The sequence below is a fragment of the Porites lutea genome, chromosome 5, assembly GCF_958299795.1.
Source record: "Porites lutea chromosome 5, jaPorLute2.1, whole genome shotgun sequence".
In the NCBI taxonomy this organism is placed as follows: Eukaryota; Metazoa; Cnidaria; class Anthozoa; order Scleractinia; family Poritidae; genus Porites; species Porites lutea.
The window spans coordinates 22,470,612-22,486,183 of record NC_133205.1 but is presented as its reverse complement, the minus strand read 5'-3'; the positions used below and the strand labels follow the sequence as shown (position 1 = coordinate 22,486,183).

At 40.6% G+C, this 15,572-nt stretch overlaps 2 protein-coding genes across 2 annotated transcripts; both read left to right on the top strand.

Moving 5' to 3' along the window:
• The first annotated feature begins 1,433 nt into the window (after positions 1-1,433).
• On the top strand, positions 1,434-6,353 carry LOC140936646 (arylsulfatase B-like). Its single transcript, XM_073386140.1, has 7 exons — positions 1,434-1,864; positions 2,483-2,569; positions 3,033-3,244; positions 3,594-3,805; positions 4,214-4,434; positions 4,873-5,189; positions 6,082-6,353. The coding sequence occupies exons 1-7, from the start codon at positions 1,564-1,566 to the stop codon at positions 6,298-6,300; spliced, it is 1,569 nt and encodes a 522-aa protein (XP_073242241.1). The 5' UTR covers positions 1,434-1,563; the 3' UTR covers positions 6,301-6,353.
• A 2,776-nt stretch (positions 6,354-9,129) lies between these two features.
• Positions 9,130-14,794, top strand: LOC140938094 (arylsulfatase B-like). Its single transcript, XM_073387629.1, has 7 exons — positions 9,130-9,403; positions 10,060-10,146; positions 10,844-11,055; positions 11,537-11,748; positions 12,972-13,192; positions 13,384-13,706; positions 14,310-14,794. The coding sequence occupies exons 1-7, from the start codon at positions 9,130-9,132 to the stop codon at positions 14,526-14,528; spliced, it is 1,548 nt and encodes a 515-aa protein (XP_073243730.1). The 3' UTR covers positions 14,529-14,794.
• Positions 14,795-15,572: the final 778 nt, after the last annotated feature.

Sequence of the window (15,572 nt, the reverse complement as noted above, 5' to 3'; positions counted from 1 at the left end):
CAGTCAACTCCCTCTAAGGCGGACACTTTGGAAACGGCCACAGTTGTGAGGCTTATAGGGACTAGTTGAAGTGACAACAATAACTAAATCTGAATCAATTCCCAATGAATACACGTCTGTTTAGTTTTACCTGTGAAAAAAACAGTTTTAACTGGCAAAACACTGGAACTTTTTTAAAAAAACTGGAACATTCAAACAGAAAAATGGAATCATTTTCATATTGTGCAATCAAACGTTCATTTTAAGGACACGTTCACCGATTCATGGGATTCATGGTCTAAACGCTTAACAGTATAGTACACTCTGCGAACTGTAACAAGATCTCGTGACAGTGTCTCTATTTTCTTGAAATAAGCTCCTTTGCCCCAAACAATAAGACGCTTCAATAAGGAGTCGTCTGTTCTGACGCTTTTTCAAAGATGGCGAGATAGCTTGTGCCTTCGTCTGAATTTTCTATGAACGTATTTTATTCCGAAATAATTGTTTGAACTGACTAGGTTTCATGTCTATTTCTATTATTCCTTTCTAAAACAAACTTATGGGCTTGTTTCTTTGTTTAAGTTGACAGAGAACCAGAAGTCTTCGTCTCGAGTTCAGAGGGCACCAAAGCTCTGGTAGGTCACGTGATTTCTACAGTCCTGGCGTGGGATGATTTCTCTTGCGGCTTCAGTTGTCTACACACAAAAAACTGCTACTCTTTTAACTTCAGGAAGAGGACAAGAATTTGCGAGCTGAATCACTCCAACAAAATAGCATCTCCGGGAGACCTTGTTATAGACTTTGAGTCTGTTTATTACGAATTAGTTTTAAAATAAATAAAGCCCGATGGTAGCCTAAGTAGCTGGGGCAATGTTTATGCTCGGAGCACTTTCTTTGCAAAAATCCTTCGCGGCTCTGCCGCCGCCAAGAAAGTAACCCGAACATAAGAATCCCGCCTGCAGCACCGCCCCCACTCGCCTGCAAATCCGGTCAGCTACGCAGGCTAGTCCAAAAGTGGCTCCGGGTTCATTTTTTCAACATTCAAGACTGTACACACACTCCGTTTCGCTTTCGTTAGTTTTGGAAGCAAAAATTGAGAGAAGGTGACTGTTGATGAAACTTTGGAGAAAATGCCTAACTGGCTGTAAGTCCGCGTCTAAGGGCAGGGTACCAGTGTACTCATGATTCTTTTTATAAACTGTTTTTGATTTAGTCATTTATCCAGGTGAAAGGAAAATCGGAATTATAAATATCTTCCATGAAAAAAGAGCCTCAATACTCCTCGTACCAGGAACGTTGTAAAAGGTCAGAAACTATGTTTAGATACAATGTCATGCTATTCTATTCATAAGCATTCCAAACAGGCATGTGATCAATCACACTATTTACGTTTACTCTGTATAAGTTACCAAAATTGCATTTTGTTCACAATAAACTGTTTAAAAGTCACATGAAAGTCATACTTGCATACAGGTCTTTGCGTCAATATCTAGACTGCGTGGGCTGCGAAAGACACTTGACTGAGTGTCGCAATCGATCGTCGGTAGCATTATAAATATGTGAGGTCACACCACGAAACTTTTAATGAGTTCTCGGGGTAGCCGGAAGAAGATGGAGCTCTGCAAACTGTATCATCTTTGCATTTTAGTAACCTTGTCTTTATCAGTGGCTGTTGCAAATCGAGCTAATAAACCTCCTCATATTCTGCTCGTGGTAGCTGATGACCTCGGCTGGAGTGACGTTGGATTTCATGGTTCAAAAATCCAAACGCCGAACATTGACCAACTTGCCTCAGAAGGAGTCATTCTTGACAACTACTATGTTATGCCGATTTGTACGCCGACGAGAAGCGCACTCTTAACGGGAATGTACCCAATTCACACTGGTGAGTTGCCTTTCGTTTCATTAAAGATATTAACCCTAAACAAAGTTCACGCTAGCCGAGATTGATGATATACATAATTGCTGTAGTTGTAGACGTTCTACTATAAAAGCGTAGAAAATCAGTGATGCAGCCCTACAAGCCAGATGCTTTTCGGCTGCACTTAATTCAAGAGATCACCTATGCGACATCACGAAAAGGGTCCTAGCTCATTAAGGGAGGGAAGAAAACAAATTTTGGGAGGGGGAGGGGGGGTGGAAAATGTCAGTTAACCGTTACATTTTCATCTATTTCTCAGCGAAGAGGACAAAGTTTTAAACCCGCCAGAAAGTAATTTAGATGTCAGATATCAGGTATGAGTTAACACTCGCAGAGAGCGAATGTATTGTTCAGACAAACTACACTTAGTTATTTTCTACCAGTGATGAAGAGGGGGTATGCAAATGAGTCATCAAATTTCATGTTGAAAAGGAGCGAGGACACTCATCAAGACACCAATATTTTTGGAGGAGTGTTAAGACCCCTCGATGTTTTCTTTTTCTAAATGAAACCATAACAGTAGGTAGCCTTTGCCCTTTTAATACCATCAGTTTATATCATGTATCATTATTTCTTTCAAAGGCTTGCAGCACTTAGTTCTCTTTCCATCGAGTCCCTATGGATTGTCGACTAACTTTACCACTTTACCTCAGAAGCTCAAAGAATCAGGTATTTTATTAAATCATAGGCTCTAGTTCATAATAAAAATGAACGATGTCAGGCTGGCATCAATCTCTGTTGTAGTTTGTAACATCATCTTTCTACCTCGAGACAGAATGTTAGCCTAATTAATTAACTATTTAAAGGACAAGTTTACTCCATTTTTTTTCTGATCACAGATAAAACAGTTGGCATTGTTTTTAGTTACCGGCCTTTTTCGTTAAATACGCCTTCGAAGTCGGAATGATCAAGATGAAAAAAATCATCATTATGACCTACTATATTGGCTAATGCGTGACGTCATCCCTCCGTCCACGTAAAATTAACCGAATCTCAAGTCAGCCAGAAAGTGTAGCATTATTGCCATTTATTTTTTTTGTTAAGCTATATCAATAACTCCCGTCACCTAAGCATTGATGACTATTTTTATCACCACTGCGTACTGTTTACATTCATCTTAATTTTGTTAAAGGTTATGCCACACACATGGTTGGTAAATGGCACCTTGGCTACAACAAGTGGGAGATTACACCAACATATCGTGGTTTTGATACATTCTATGGTTTTTACAATGGTCAGGAAGACCATTACTCTCATAAAGTATTAGACATCCTAGACCTTCGAGACAACGAGGAGCCAGTGAGGGACCTGGATGGAACATTTGGTACATTTGCTTTTGCGGAGGTAACGTCTGAAGCTTGTCACTGACTTTTTGCGTGCGCGTAAAAGTCGAGGTTGTATTGACCTTGCACACTAGTTTATTGTGAACACTAGCTCCCGAGGAAGGGTGGTGAGGGAGACATGGGCCTCTACCTCTTCCCACCCTGTTTGCTCGCTCTTTCTGCTACCTTTCTTGTCGTCTTGTACGCGAGTGTATCGAATACTGATAAGATGTTAACTCAATTAATGCATCTATTTATCTCTCTATTTTAAAGAATAAGAAACGCACTGACCGGTTTTGCGTCTGCTTAATCTGTTTGTGAAAGTGTAGCACGTTCAATGTTTTGACAAATTTTCATGTTCCTTTTAACAGCGAGCGAAGAAAGTCATCGAGTCACATAATTCTTCCGCTCCCTTGTTTTTGTACATGGCATTCCAAAATGTCCATATTCCACTCCAAGTCCCAAAACGGTATTCCGACAAGTACAGCTTTATTGATGATGAAGATCGCAGAACTTACGCTGGTATGGTGGATATTTTGGACGAAGCCGTTGGCAACATTACACAGGCCATGAAGGATGCTGGGTATGATAACTGCTTTGCATGTAGTGTAATATATGCCGCCGTGCCGGTTTTTTCCCAATATAAATGAAAGAATAAGAAAAAGTTATCTAATATGCCGTATCGGATTGACCCTTTCACTCCAAGAAATAGTCAAATTGAGAATTACAAATATGGAAATGAAAAGATATAAGGTCACGAATGGTCACGCCATGCCACTGTCTGCAGTTTCATTTCAAAGTACATTACCTGCCTCCATAAATTGACCATGGGAGTGACATATATGTAAGTGGCTCGTGTTGTCATCTTTCCTCTGTCACTTATACCCTATAAAAGAAGCCAATGACTGGAGTACAACAGCTTCCATATCTTTACCGTCACTCAGTTTGAGTTACGGCTTCTAATTTAACGTTAGTTACTGTTGTTTCTTAGATTATGGAAGGACACCCTCATGGTTTTCACTACTGATAATGGAGGATGGCATAATCATGGTGGATTCAACTGGCCGCTTCGAGGGGAGAAGACAACGTTATGGGAGGGAGGGGTTAGAGGGGTAAGCTTTGTCCATGGAAACATGCTTGGCAGAAGAGGAGAGAAATGTGAAGGCCTCATGCATGTTACAGACTGGTTTCCAACATTGGTCAATATTGCAGGTAAACATATGCTTAAAAATTAGCAAAAATTTAAACAAATAGAAAAATCAGTAACAAAGTATCAGACAGTTACTAGCTTTGATCATACGATTCCATGATGTGTTGCTGCTTGTTCTGTGGGGGAGAAAGGGTGGCGCAGTGGTGAGAGCTCTCGCCTCTCACCAATGTGGCCCGGGTTAAAATCCAGACGTCGACGCCATATGTGGGAAGAGTTTGTTGTTGGTTCTCTCTCTTTTGTTCCAAGAGGTTTTTCTGCAGTTACTCCAGTTTTCCCCTCTCCTCAAAAGCCAACATTTCCAAATTCCAATTCGACCAGGAAGAACCACTTAGTGGATGCGCTACCTCTAAAACGTTATTCATTTAATTATTTCATCATTGTTATTTGTTCTAAGCTGTATTATCGTGTATTTTCAACCGTTTTTCTCTATATTCCAACAGGTGGTACCCTTGATCAAGCACCAACTCCGCTGGATGGTATGAATGTGTGGAATACTATTTCCAATGGCGATCCGTCACCCAGAAAGGAAATACTTCTCAATATTGATGTGGAGGCTCAAACGGAAAATTCTTTTAGAAAATTATCGACTGACATCTACGAAGGGATTGCTCTGAGGGCAGGAGACATGAAACTTCTTTTGAGTGTTCCTAATGCCTCATGGTATAAGCCCCCGGAGCTCGATGGAGAGTCAAGTATGAGGCAGTACACACCCTTTGATAAAAACGGCAGGCTCGGCTGGTTTCAAGATGGAGAAAAGGTATTTAGTAGTAAAGATATCTTCCTGTAAGTCAGGTGGCTTAGACCCCGCCGTATCCTTCTAATACATGTAAGTCGATTTAGACTGACAAAAGAAAGAAGAAGAGTGGAAGAGAAAAAAAAGTAAAATAATTGACACTATTAAACTTGTATCAGACGTATCGCCGTAACGGCTCAATCAGTGAATCAATTCGGTTATATACAGATATACAGTTCCCAAAAGGTGGATAATTCTATCCACGGGACAAGGGACAAATCTGTATCCACTGAATAGCGCAATTGGTATCCGCTGTACTTATCTGCTGTAAAGTGATTTATCCGATTGGTAGCGCTATCGAATGTTTTACAATCAAGACCAGAAATTCAAACATGACGCCTGACCTGATGGCCTGTAGACTCGAAATATATACATCGTTTCTTAGCCGGGATTTTAGCGAAATTAGACTGCAAAACAGTCCGTATTTTTGCGTATTCAAGTACGCGCGAGCAGTCAAACAAAAGGTCTGGAACGAGGCTGAAAACAGAGAGCGAGACGTAGGGCCTGTAAGGCTCGCGCGCTTCGCGCGCGTAAGACTCTTACGCCACGCTTTACCGATTTCTTTACTGATTTTGAGAAAAAAACCCGACTGTTTTGCAGACTATGTCTAGAAACATGTTAAAGCTTATAGAATATTACAGGTCCAGTTATGCTTACCCGAGAGAACAAGCCATGACAGTCTATAAGGAAGTAAACCAAAATGTTGGTTACAATATTTACCCTAATTAGGATAATTAGCAAGACAATTGGCCTTTTGATGTAACACATACTAGCCAGAGCTGCCCTTACTTCAGGAACTATCAATGAAATTAATGAAATTTGTCAGTTCACGGAAAAAGTTCGATTCACTCAACAGACCACGGGGGGAACTCTGCAAGTTGCACTGTACAACATAACCGCTGACCCAACGGAGCACGACGACCTCAGTGAGAAACTTCCAGACGTGGTAAAGGAAATGAAAGAAAGAGTGCAGTATTACATGAAGGGGGTTGTGCCTCCACCCACCAAAACTAAAGACCCTAAAGCTCTTATAAAAGCATTGGAGGAAGGCATTTGGACGCCTTGGCAAGACTAATCCTTTCTTGTACCCGACACATTTCTGCCCTGAATAAAATTCATTAAACGATATTTCTAGCTCGTTTCTTTTTTTTTTGCTCGTTTTTTGTATTTGTGCACGTGTTTTATTCCTCTGAGCCACCGTACATTTCCTCATGAAAACTTTGTTAAACGCCGCAGGTCGTATCTTCGGCGAATTAGGAAAATCATAGATAGGTAAAGTTAAAAGTTCTTAATGAAGACCGCCTCAACCAAAGTGTTTTTAATAGCCACAGTATCGATTTCTTTCGGGGGTTTGACTTTTCAAGACTTCTTAGAGTCTGATGAGTTTTAACGCAAAGTCCAAGTTACTGCTAAAAGATATTACTGACGGTCTTAGCGAGTACAGTAGCGCAGGACGTCAGGCAAAGCCATAGCAAATCACCCAATGCGTCAAAAGGTCGCTTAGTTAAAATACAAACCGCCTTTGACTTGGTCGCGGACGCATTCTACAGTACTCGCGTTAGATAATTTTTCTTGCGGCGACAGTTGTCTACATACAAAAAGCCGTTAGTCTTACTCTTTTAACCTCAAGAAGAGGACAAGGGCTTGGAAGATGTATCACTGCAACACGAAAATGGCATCTCCGGGAGATTTAGTTAGAGCCTTTGAATCTGTTTATTACGAATCGAATTAGTTTTAAAATAAATAAATCCCGAAAGTAGCCTGCGTAGCTGGCGGGATTTTTATCTTGCGGTACTTTCCACTGACTTTCTTTGCGAATTTCCGATGATTCTTGCAGAAAATGCCTTGATGTACTGGCCCTAAGTCCGCGTTTAAGAGCAGGGTACTGGTTCACATTGAAGCCGGATCCTTGGGAGCGCCAGAATGGCTTCCACGTTTTCCAAGCTTAAGCTTTCTAAAGTTTTTATCTAAAATACCACGTAACTCGTGTAGCCTGTTGGATTTTGCTGTTAGGGATATACATAATTATTGTATGGAACACAGTATGAGGCTCAACCCAAAAAAATGTTAGTAGACGGCCGTGAACTTTATGGGAAATCCGAACACTATAATGAGACCCCTGTATGATAGGAAACCAAATAGTAGAAAGAATTTTCATCATACAGTTGCTTGGAGTAATCATTAATGAGAACTTGAAATGGAACTGCCCTGTTGACTATAATACCGCTAAGGCATCAAAGAAACTTTACGCTCTCAGACTATTAAAGAGAGCTGGCGTGCAAGGCAAGACATGCTGAAAGTCTTTACGAGTAGTGTTCGACCGATTTTAGAATATGCCGTGCAGGTGTGACAGATAGAATAGCGGGGCGGGGTCCGTGCAAAAAAAGGGACTTAAAATCATATATCCTAACACTTCGTATAGTCAGGCACAGTCGCTAGCCAACGAAAAGGCTACACTTTCCAATAGACGCGAGCTCCTATTTCATAAATTTGTGGCTGAGATGACAGACACCCGTGACCACCCATTATCGATCGTTATCGTGCTTGATGTCCACCGCTGTACAAAGAACTAATCCTTATAACCTTAGACCTGGTTCTTCTCGACCATTAAATAAGTTCATGAGAACTAAAAGATCAGAGAACTTTTTTACTATTAAATATTTGTCATTTAAGAATCCGTCATGATTATCATTTTAAGTAGGTAGTATAATTAATACATAGCTTTAATGTAGCATTATTGTTAGTTCAGTATAACCGCTTGCCGCTTGTTAATGCAGTTGTCTGCAAGAGAGTGGAATGAACGATATGTGTTTATTTAATGTACTCATAATGATTGGGTTTATAAAATATAGCGAAAAGGAAATCCTGAATTGTTATTAACTTTCCTGAAAAAAAAAAAATTCTTAGCTCTAATACTCCCCGTGCGGGCTGTACCAGGCCATACGTCAGGTCCCGGGTGAGGGGGGTACTCCCTATGATGGCCTATACGAGGAGGCTCCTCCCTAAAGGGGTATCTTTTTCAGGCTTCAGGTAAAAAATAAAAAAGTAGGGGTTTCACTTGTTCAAGTATATAAAAGGACGGGGAAATCTGTCATTTGGGTCTGTTAAAGGGCCAACAGATGAATTTTACGGCTTTATAAAGTCGAGAAAACGTTCTATTTTTGTGACTGACAAGGCATGTGAAAGGGATACCTTTATCAATAGAATCGAAATAGAAGGTATACGAAAGGTTTACCCAGCTGTTTCGTGAAACCTCGAGGCGGAGCCTCCCCGCATAAACATTTGTTGAGTACCCCCCACCCCGGGCGTTACGTAAACATTCCGAGCAGGCATGTGATCAACCACACTGTTTATGTTACTCGATGTTTATATTTAACTAAATTGCACTGATTTTGTTCACAATACTGTAAACTGTTAAAAGTCACATGAGATTGAAATTTGCATACATTTGGTGGCGTTAATAGCTAGGCCCCGTAGCTGGTAGATTGCAACCCATTCTACCCTTGCTACCAGTTGGGGACTCCCATATGAAAGTGAAGGGGATGCCTGTCGTCTCGCTTTGGGATGTAAATTGCAGATTTTTGTCTCACTTAAGGTGTTTGGGATGGCAAGTCACTATATTTGCCCATTCAGGTATCGCTTAATGTTGTGCATAAAGTAATTTACAGAAAATGTCGTGACACTTCGCACAAAAATCTCCTTTAGGGTCAGTTTAACCTTTCAATTTTTCGACGAGCATCCCCGTCATTTTATATGGGGGTCCCCCGGGGTGGCTGCCATGAACACTTGACGGAGTGTCGCAATCGATTTTCGGTGGCATTATAAATACTTCAGGTCACGCTGACACTGCAAAACTTTTTATTGACCTCCGGAGGCACTGCAGGTAGTATGCAGAGTGGACAAAATGGAGCTCTACAAAATGTACCGTCTTTGCAGTTTAGTCGCCTTCTCTTTATCAGTGGCTGTTGCAAACCGAGCTACTAAACCTCCTCACATTCTGCTCGTGGTAGCTGATGATCTCGGTTGGAGTGACGTTGGATTTCACGGCTCAAAAATCCAAACGCCGAACATTGACCAACTTGCCTCAGAAGGAGTAATTCTTGACAACTACTATGTTATGCCGATTTGTACGCCGACGAGAAGTGCACTCTTAACGGGAATGTACCCAATTCACACTGGTGAGTGGCCTTTCGTCTCATTAAAGATTTGACCCTAAATATTTCATTAGTGCGGGTCACGCTTAAGGACCTTAAGCCGAGATTCCTTATATCCCTCTTTGCCGCAGTTTTGGACTTTCTACAACGATAGCGTAGAAAATCAGTGGCGGAGCCTTACGAGCTAGATGCTTTTGTTTCTCTTAATTCGAGAGAGCAACTGACAAAAGAATTTTCAGTCTATGCGAGCTTATTGGGGGAGAGTAGAATTTTTTCACGCATTGAGGGAGGAAGGGGGTGCAAAATCGGATAGTCTTATCCCAGTTCACAGTTAGAGTTTATACCACTTAATCCTTTAGATCTCAGCTGAGTTGCTGATAGCTTCCATTGTCAGACAAACTGCACATTTTCTACCAGTAACAAAGATGTGGGTGCAAATGAAATATATATTTTTTGCTAGAATAGGGCGAGGAGATACATTAAAACCCTAGCAAATTTTTTCGTGGAGTGTTGGGTCCACTCTATATGCGTTCTTAAAAAATTATACCATAACGTGCCGGGATCATTATATATTTTTGGGAAACTGCCCACCTACCCCTCCCCTAAGCCAACATTTTGCCCTAAGTAAGAAGTAAGTGTTGATGAATATCATTAAATCTTTTATCAATTTTCTTCTGAAGGTTTACAGCACTTAGTTCTCCTTCCATTTAGTCCTTATGGATTGTCCACTAACTTCACCACTTTACCCCAGAAGCTGAAAGAATCAGGTATTTCTTCAAATCATTGGCTCCCGTACGTAAAAGAAAATATATTAGCAATAAAAGGCTAACATGCATCTCTGTTAACAGTTTATAACTTGATCTATCTACCTCGAGACAAATGTTGTTAAGAGCAAGGATCGGTACAGTCGGTTAGTGAGAGGCCCTTCTTTGCCGGAGATTCCGCGCTCGATTCCCAGGTGCGAGCTCAAAGGCCTTAAGTCCTTATTTCCGATTTCTGAAGTACTGTAACTGGTTATCGACGTAAAGACCTCAAACTTTAATGTTACTCTAATTAATTTACTGTTTTAAAGACAAGGTTGCCTCATTATTTCAGTTCTAATCACACATAAGAAGTTGGCATTCGTTTTTATTTACTGGCCGTTTTCGTTTAAGCCTTCAAAGTTGATAATATCGTTGAAAAATGATTTATCGTCTGGAGTCACTTCTGGCTGATGCTAGTCTCCCTCGCAGCCGTTTTTTGGATGTCACGCAGCGCTCCCCCTCTCTAGGCTGATGCGTGAGGTCATTTCTCTCTCAAACGTTATATCGCCGGGCGCTGGAAGCTCAAGCTAGCCAGAGGGTTTGGCAATATTGCCATTGTATTTATTCAGTCCCGGTCTGCAATATCAACCTAAGCATTGATGACGGTCGGTTTTGTCACAACTGTACGTACTCTTAAGGTTCATCTAAAATTTCGTTAAAGGTTATACCACACACATGGTTGGTAAATGGCACCTTGGCTACAACAAGTGGGAGGTCACTCCAACATATCGTGGTTTCGATACATTCTATGGTTTTTACAATGCTCAGGAAGACCATTACTCTCATACAGTGTTAGATATATTAGACCTTCGAGACAACAAGGAGCCAGTGAGGGACCTGGATGGAACATTTGGTACATTTGCTTTTGCAGAGGTAAAGTTTGAAGCTTACTTGTAGTCGAGGTTGTATTGACCTTATAGTCAGTGAACACTGGCTCCTGGGGGAGGGTGGTGATGGAGACAGGAGCCTCTTCCCCCTGGGCCTCCTTTATTCATCCTGTCTGCCCTCGAGTTCTAGCGTTCTCGTCGTCCTATACCTCACAAGAGAGTATGCCTGTTCAAAGGTTGGAACAAATAAACACCTAAGCATAAAAATATAAGCGTATAAGCGTAGATAAATAAACCTAATGAGTGGAAAGAGTAATAATTAAACGAAATGTCAGTCATTACTTTGACAACTATCAGTTGTCACGCGAGTGTATCGAGTATTAATAAGATGTTAACTTAATGAATCAATTTATTTGATTTATTTAACAGAATAAGAAACACACTGACCAGTTTTGCGTCTGCTTAACTTGTTTGTTAAAATGTGAAACATTCCACGTTCTGACAAATGTTCATGTTCCTTTCAACAGCGAGCGAAGAAAGTCATCGAGTCACATAATTCTTCCACACCCTTGTTTTTGTATATGGCATTCCAAAATGTCCATATTCCACTCCAAGTCCCAAAACGGTATTCCGACAAGTACAGCTTTATTGATAATGAAGATCGCAGGACTTACGCTGGTATGGTGGATATTTTGGACGAAGCCGTTGGCAACATTACACAGGCCATGAAGGAAGCCGGGTACAATAACTGCTTTGCATGTAGTGTAATATATGCCGCCGTGCAGGTTGTCTCCCAATATAAAGGAAATAAAACAAAGCTATTTAATATCCCATATCGAACCAACCAGGAAATTGAGTAATTTTACTTTTCAGTGGACAAAAATCTTTTACCAGAATATTTCAAGTCATATCGCTTTTTAATACACTTTTCAAGGGCTATAGATATAATTAGTTATCTGTGGGAGCCGGAGAAAATAAATTTCAAATTTCACAGGAATCAAGAAAACACAGGTAAAATCATCCTGCGTAAGATTTCATTTTGTGACTGAATTTGAGACTTTTAAAGTTTGTTTTCACGGGCTTCCTCAAGAACCTTTTTTTAGAGTCATTTCATATAACTTATTACATCTATAGCCCTCGAAAATGTAAGAAAAGGATGCACTATTCTTGGCATGAAGTTATTCTGGTACAAGGTTTTTGTCCACAGAAAATTAAAATTACTCAGTTTCCCAATAGATTCCATCTTAATCCATCTATCCATGAAATAGCAAAAGTGAGAATTAAAGGGGCTGTTTCACGGCTGTCTAGTTCATTTTGTTGATAATGCCAATTGGTGTGTAGCCTCCGGAGGATTCGTCACGCGTTCCTAGGAACGTCTGCGTAGGAGTGCTTATTCGCTACGAAACTTGAGAAATTACTTTTGAATGAGAAAACCACGACTTCATATCAAAGAAAGACGCCCTTAAGCATTATTTAAAAAACAAAACAAAACAAAACTGTTAGGCCAACAAGTTTTCAAAATTGTAGCTTTATTTCAAAGTTCTAAAAGATTTTCCATCCCTCTTGTACCTGCTGTGTTATCTATACCATCTTAATTTTAACGTTTTGAGCGGTTATTCTTGTGTTTTACTCAATTTGGTGTCAGTTCCCACTGCTTGAATTTTAATAAATTTCCTGACACAGCTCCTTTAAAAAGCCGGAAAACAAAAGATATACTCAGAGGAGGTCATGAATGGTCACGCCCTAACATTGCCTGCAGTCTCATTTCAGAGTATATTACATGCCTCTATAACTGACCCTGGAGGTGACACGGATTAAAGTGGCTTGTGTTGTCATTCTTCCTTTATCACTTATACCCCATAAAAGAAGCCAATCACTGGAGTATAACAGCTTCCATATCATTACCGTCATTCAGTTTGAGTTACGCCTTCTAATTTAACGTGAGTTACTATTGTTCCTTAGATTGTGGGAGGATACCCTCATGGTTTTCACTACTGATAATGGAGGATGGCATAATCATGGTGGATTCAACTGGCCGCTTCGAGGGGAGAAGACAACGTTATGGGAGGGAGGGGTTAGAGGGGTAAGCTTTGTCCATGGAAACATGCTTGGCAGAAGAGGAGTGAAATGTGAAGGTCTCATTCATGTTACAGACTGGTTTCCAACATTGGTCAATATTGCAGGTAAACACATGCTTAAAAATTAGCAAAACGTTGAACAGAGAGATAAATCACTGAAGAAATATCAAACAATTGTAGCATTGATCGTAAGATTGACCGGCGCTCGCGTGATGCGTTGCTGCTTGTTTGGTGTTTTTGTTTAAAGCTGTATTATTATCGTAAATTTTCAACGTTTTTCTTCTCTATTCCAACAGGTGGTACTCTTGATCAAGCTGCACCAACTCCGCTGGATGGTATGAATGTGTGGAATACCATTTCCAATGGCGATCCCTCACCCAGAAAGGAAATACTGATCAATATTGATGTGGAGCCTCAAACGGAAAATGCTTTTAAAGAAGGCGGGTCGATTGACATCTACGAAGGGATAGCTCTGAGGGTTGGCGACATGAAACTTCTTTTGAGTGTACCTAATGCCTCTTGGTATAAACCCCCAGAGCTCGGTGGAGATTCAAGTATGAGGCAGTACACACCCCCTGACACAAACGGCAGGCTTGGCTGGTTTCAAGGTGGAGAAAAGGTATTGAGAAGTAAAGACCGATATTTTTCTGTAAGTCAGGCATCTTAGAACCCGCCGTATCCTCCTCACAAGTTAATTTTGACTGACACAAGAAAGGAGTAGTCAAGGGGTGATTACCACAGGTACAAGAACTACCCTTGTGGAAAACCTTGTGCATAAACATAAAACTTATTAATAAGAATTTATTTGACGTGGAGGGAAAACGACCCACTACAAAGTATGTCGAAGTTATAGCGTAGAGAGAAGGAAAGAAATAAAAATAATTCACCTGACACTAATATCAGATGTGCCGTCGTAAAGATTTAATCAGTAAATTAACTCGGTTATATCAGGAGCCGATTACTCCTAGTTATATACAAGCCCCCAAAAGTTGGACAATTCTATCCACAGTACAAATCTCTATCCACTGGATAGCGCAATTGGTTTCCGTAGTAGTACTTGTCTGTTGTAAAGTGATTTATCCGTTGGGTAGCGTTATCCAGTGTTTTAACAGTCGGGACAAGAAATTCAAACATATATATTACCCCTTGGCTGATGGCGCGGGTGACTCGAACATTAATTTAAGTTTGTCAGTTCATGGAAAAAGTTCGATTTACTCAACAGACCACAGGAGACACTGTGCAAGTTGCCCTTTACAACATAACCGCTGACCCAACGGAACACGACGACCTTAGCGAGAAACTTCCAGACGTGGTGAAGGAAATGAAAGAAAGAGTGCAGTATTACATGAAGGGGGTCGTGCCTCCACCCACCAAAATGTTTGATCCTAAAGCTATTGTAAAAGCATTGGAGGAAGGTATTTGGACGCCTTGGCAAGAATAAACCTTTCTTGTACCCGAAACTCTGTCATGAATAAAATTCATTAAATGGTCTAGCTTGTTATAGGTTTTGTTTAGCGTCGAGAAGAATGTCGTACAGGGTTGATTGATTTTGTTTAATTTTCGATTTGTTAAATGTAGGAGGTAGCGTCTCAATATATTTTTATTTCTAAGTGTTCATGACAACAGTGACCAGTGTGAAGGTTCAACAAATTTGCTTGTGTTACGTAGAAAGCTAGTTTCAGTTTCTGGTAAATTTTAACTCACAATGTATTTCATATCATGATCAGTCAACAATAAAAGATGCAAAGCTTTTCTTTCTTCCTCTTCTTAGTTTTCAAAACCTATTTCCATCCAGCGTATGTCCATGATAGACATTAGGGAGCTTAAGCAACAACGACGGCGACGTCTACGAAAACGTCACTCAAAAAATGAATTCGCGCTACTTCAAACTTTATCGCGCTTATTCCAACTCGTTCAATTCGTTAAGTTTTGGCAATTTTGTGTAGTTGAATTCTAAAACACTGTATCAAAGTTCAGGAAAAGAGAAAGAAAGTCGTTGTCTTCGTTCACGTCCTCGACAAAACGTGAATATTGGCACTTTCGTGTTGTAGTCGTGCAGCGACGGCAAAGAAATGTACAAAAAAAACGTGCAAAGTTGTTGTTTTGCCAATCTAAACCTATTACTTTTGTGCCGTTCTCGTTGCCGCCGCCGTCGTCGTTGCTTAAGCTACCTATTACGCGTACCTTGTGTACTTCATAATAGTGTGGGGTGTTCGAACATTTCGCCCGTTTAGCCATGAGGTACTAGGAGTCTGATGTTCCTTTTTTTTGTTCGTTATTCTTCATACACCACTTGCACATCTCCCATAATGCACCTTATTCGCCTCCTCCACCCCACCCCCCCCCCCCGCAAAAAAAAATTGCATAACCTTTGTTTTTTATTTCTCCTGTGTATTACAGCCGTTCCAAGAGAAACTGAAAACAATGCTTGTGGAAATTTTTTTTTTTGGGGGGGGGGGGGGGCGGGGGGGGGAAATAAGGTGCA

Coding starts and splice junctions, on each gene's coding strand:
- LOC140938094 (XM_073387629.1), top strand. CDS start 9,130: ATGGAGCTCTACAAAATGTACCGTCTTTGCAGTTTAGTCGCCTTCTCT. Junction 10,147..10,843: donor CCAGAAGCTGAAAGAATCAG/GTATTTCTTCAA, acceptor ATTTCGTTAAAG/GTTATACCACACACATGGTT. Junction 13,193..13,383: donor AACATTGGTCAATATTGCAG/GTAAACACATGC, acceptor CTATTCCAACAG/GTGGTACTCTTGATCAAGCT.
- LOC140936646 (XM_073386140.1), top strand. CDS start 1,564: ATGAGTTCTCGGGGTAGCCGGAAGAAGATGGAGCTCTGCAAACTGTAT. Junction 1,865..2,482: donor AATGTACCCAATTCACACTG/GTGAGTTGCCTT, acceptor TTTCTTTCAAAG/GCTTGCAGCACTTAGTTCTC. Junction 5,190..6,081: donor GGTTTCAAGATGGAGAAAAG/GTATTTAGTAGT, acceptor TTCACTCAACAG/ACCACGGGGGGAACTCTGCA.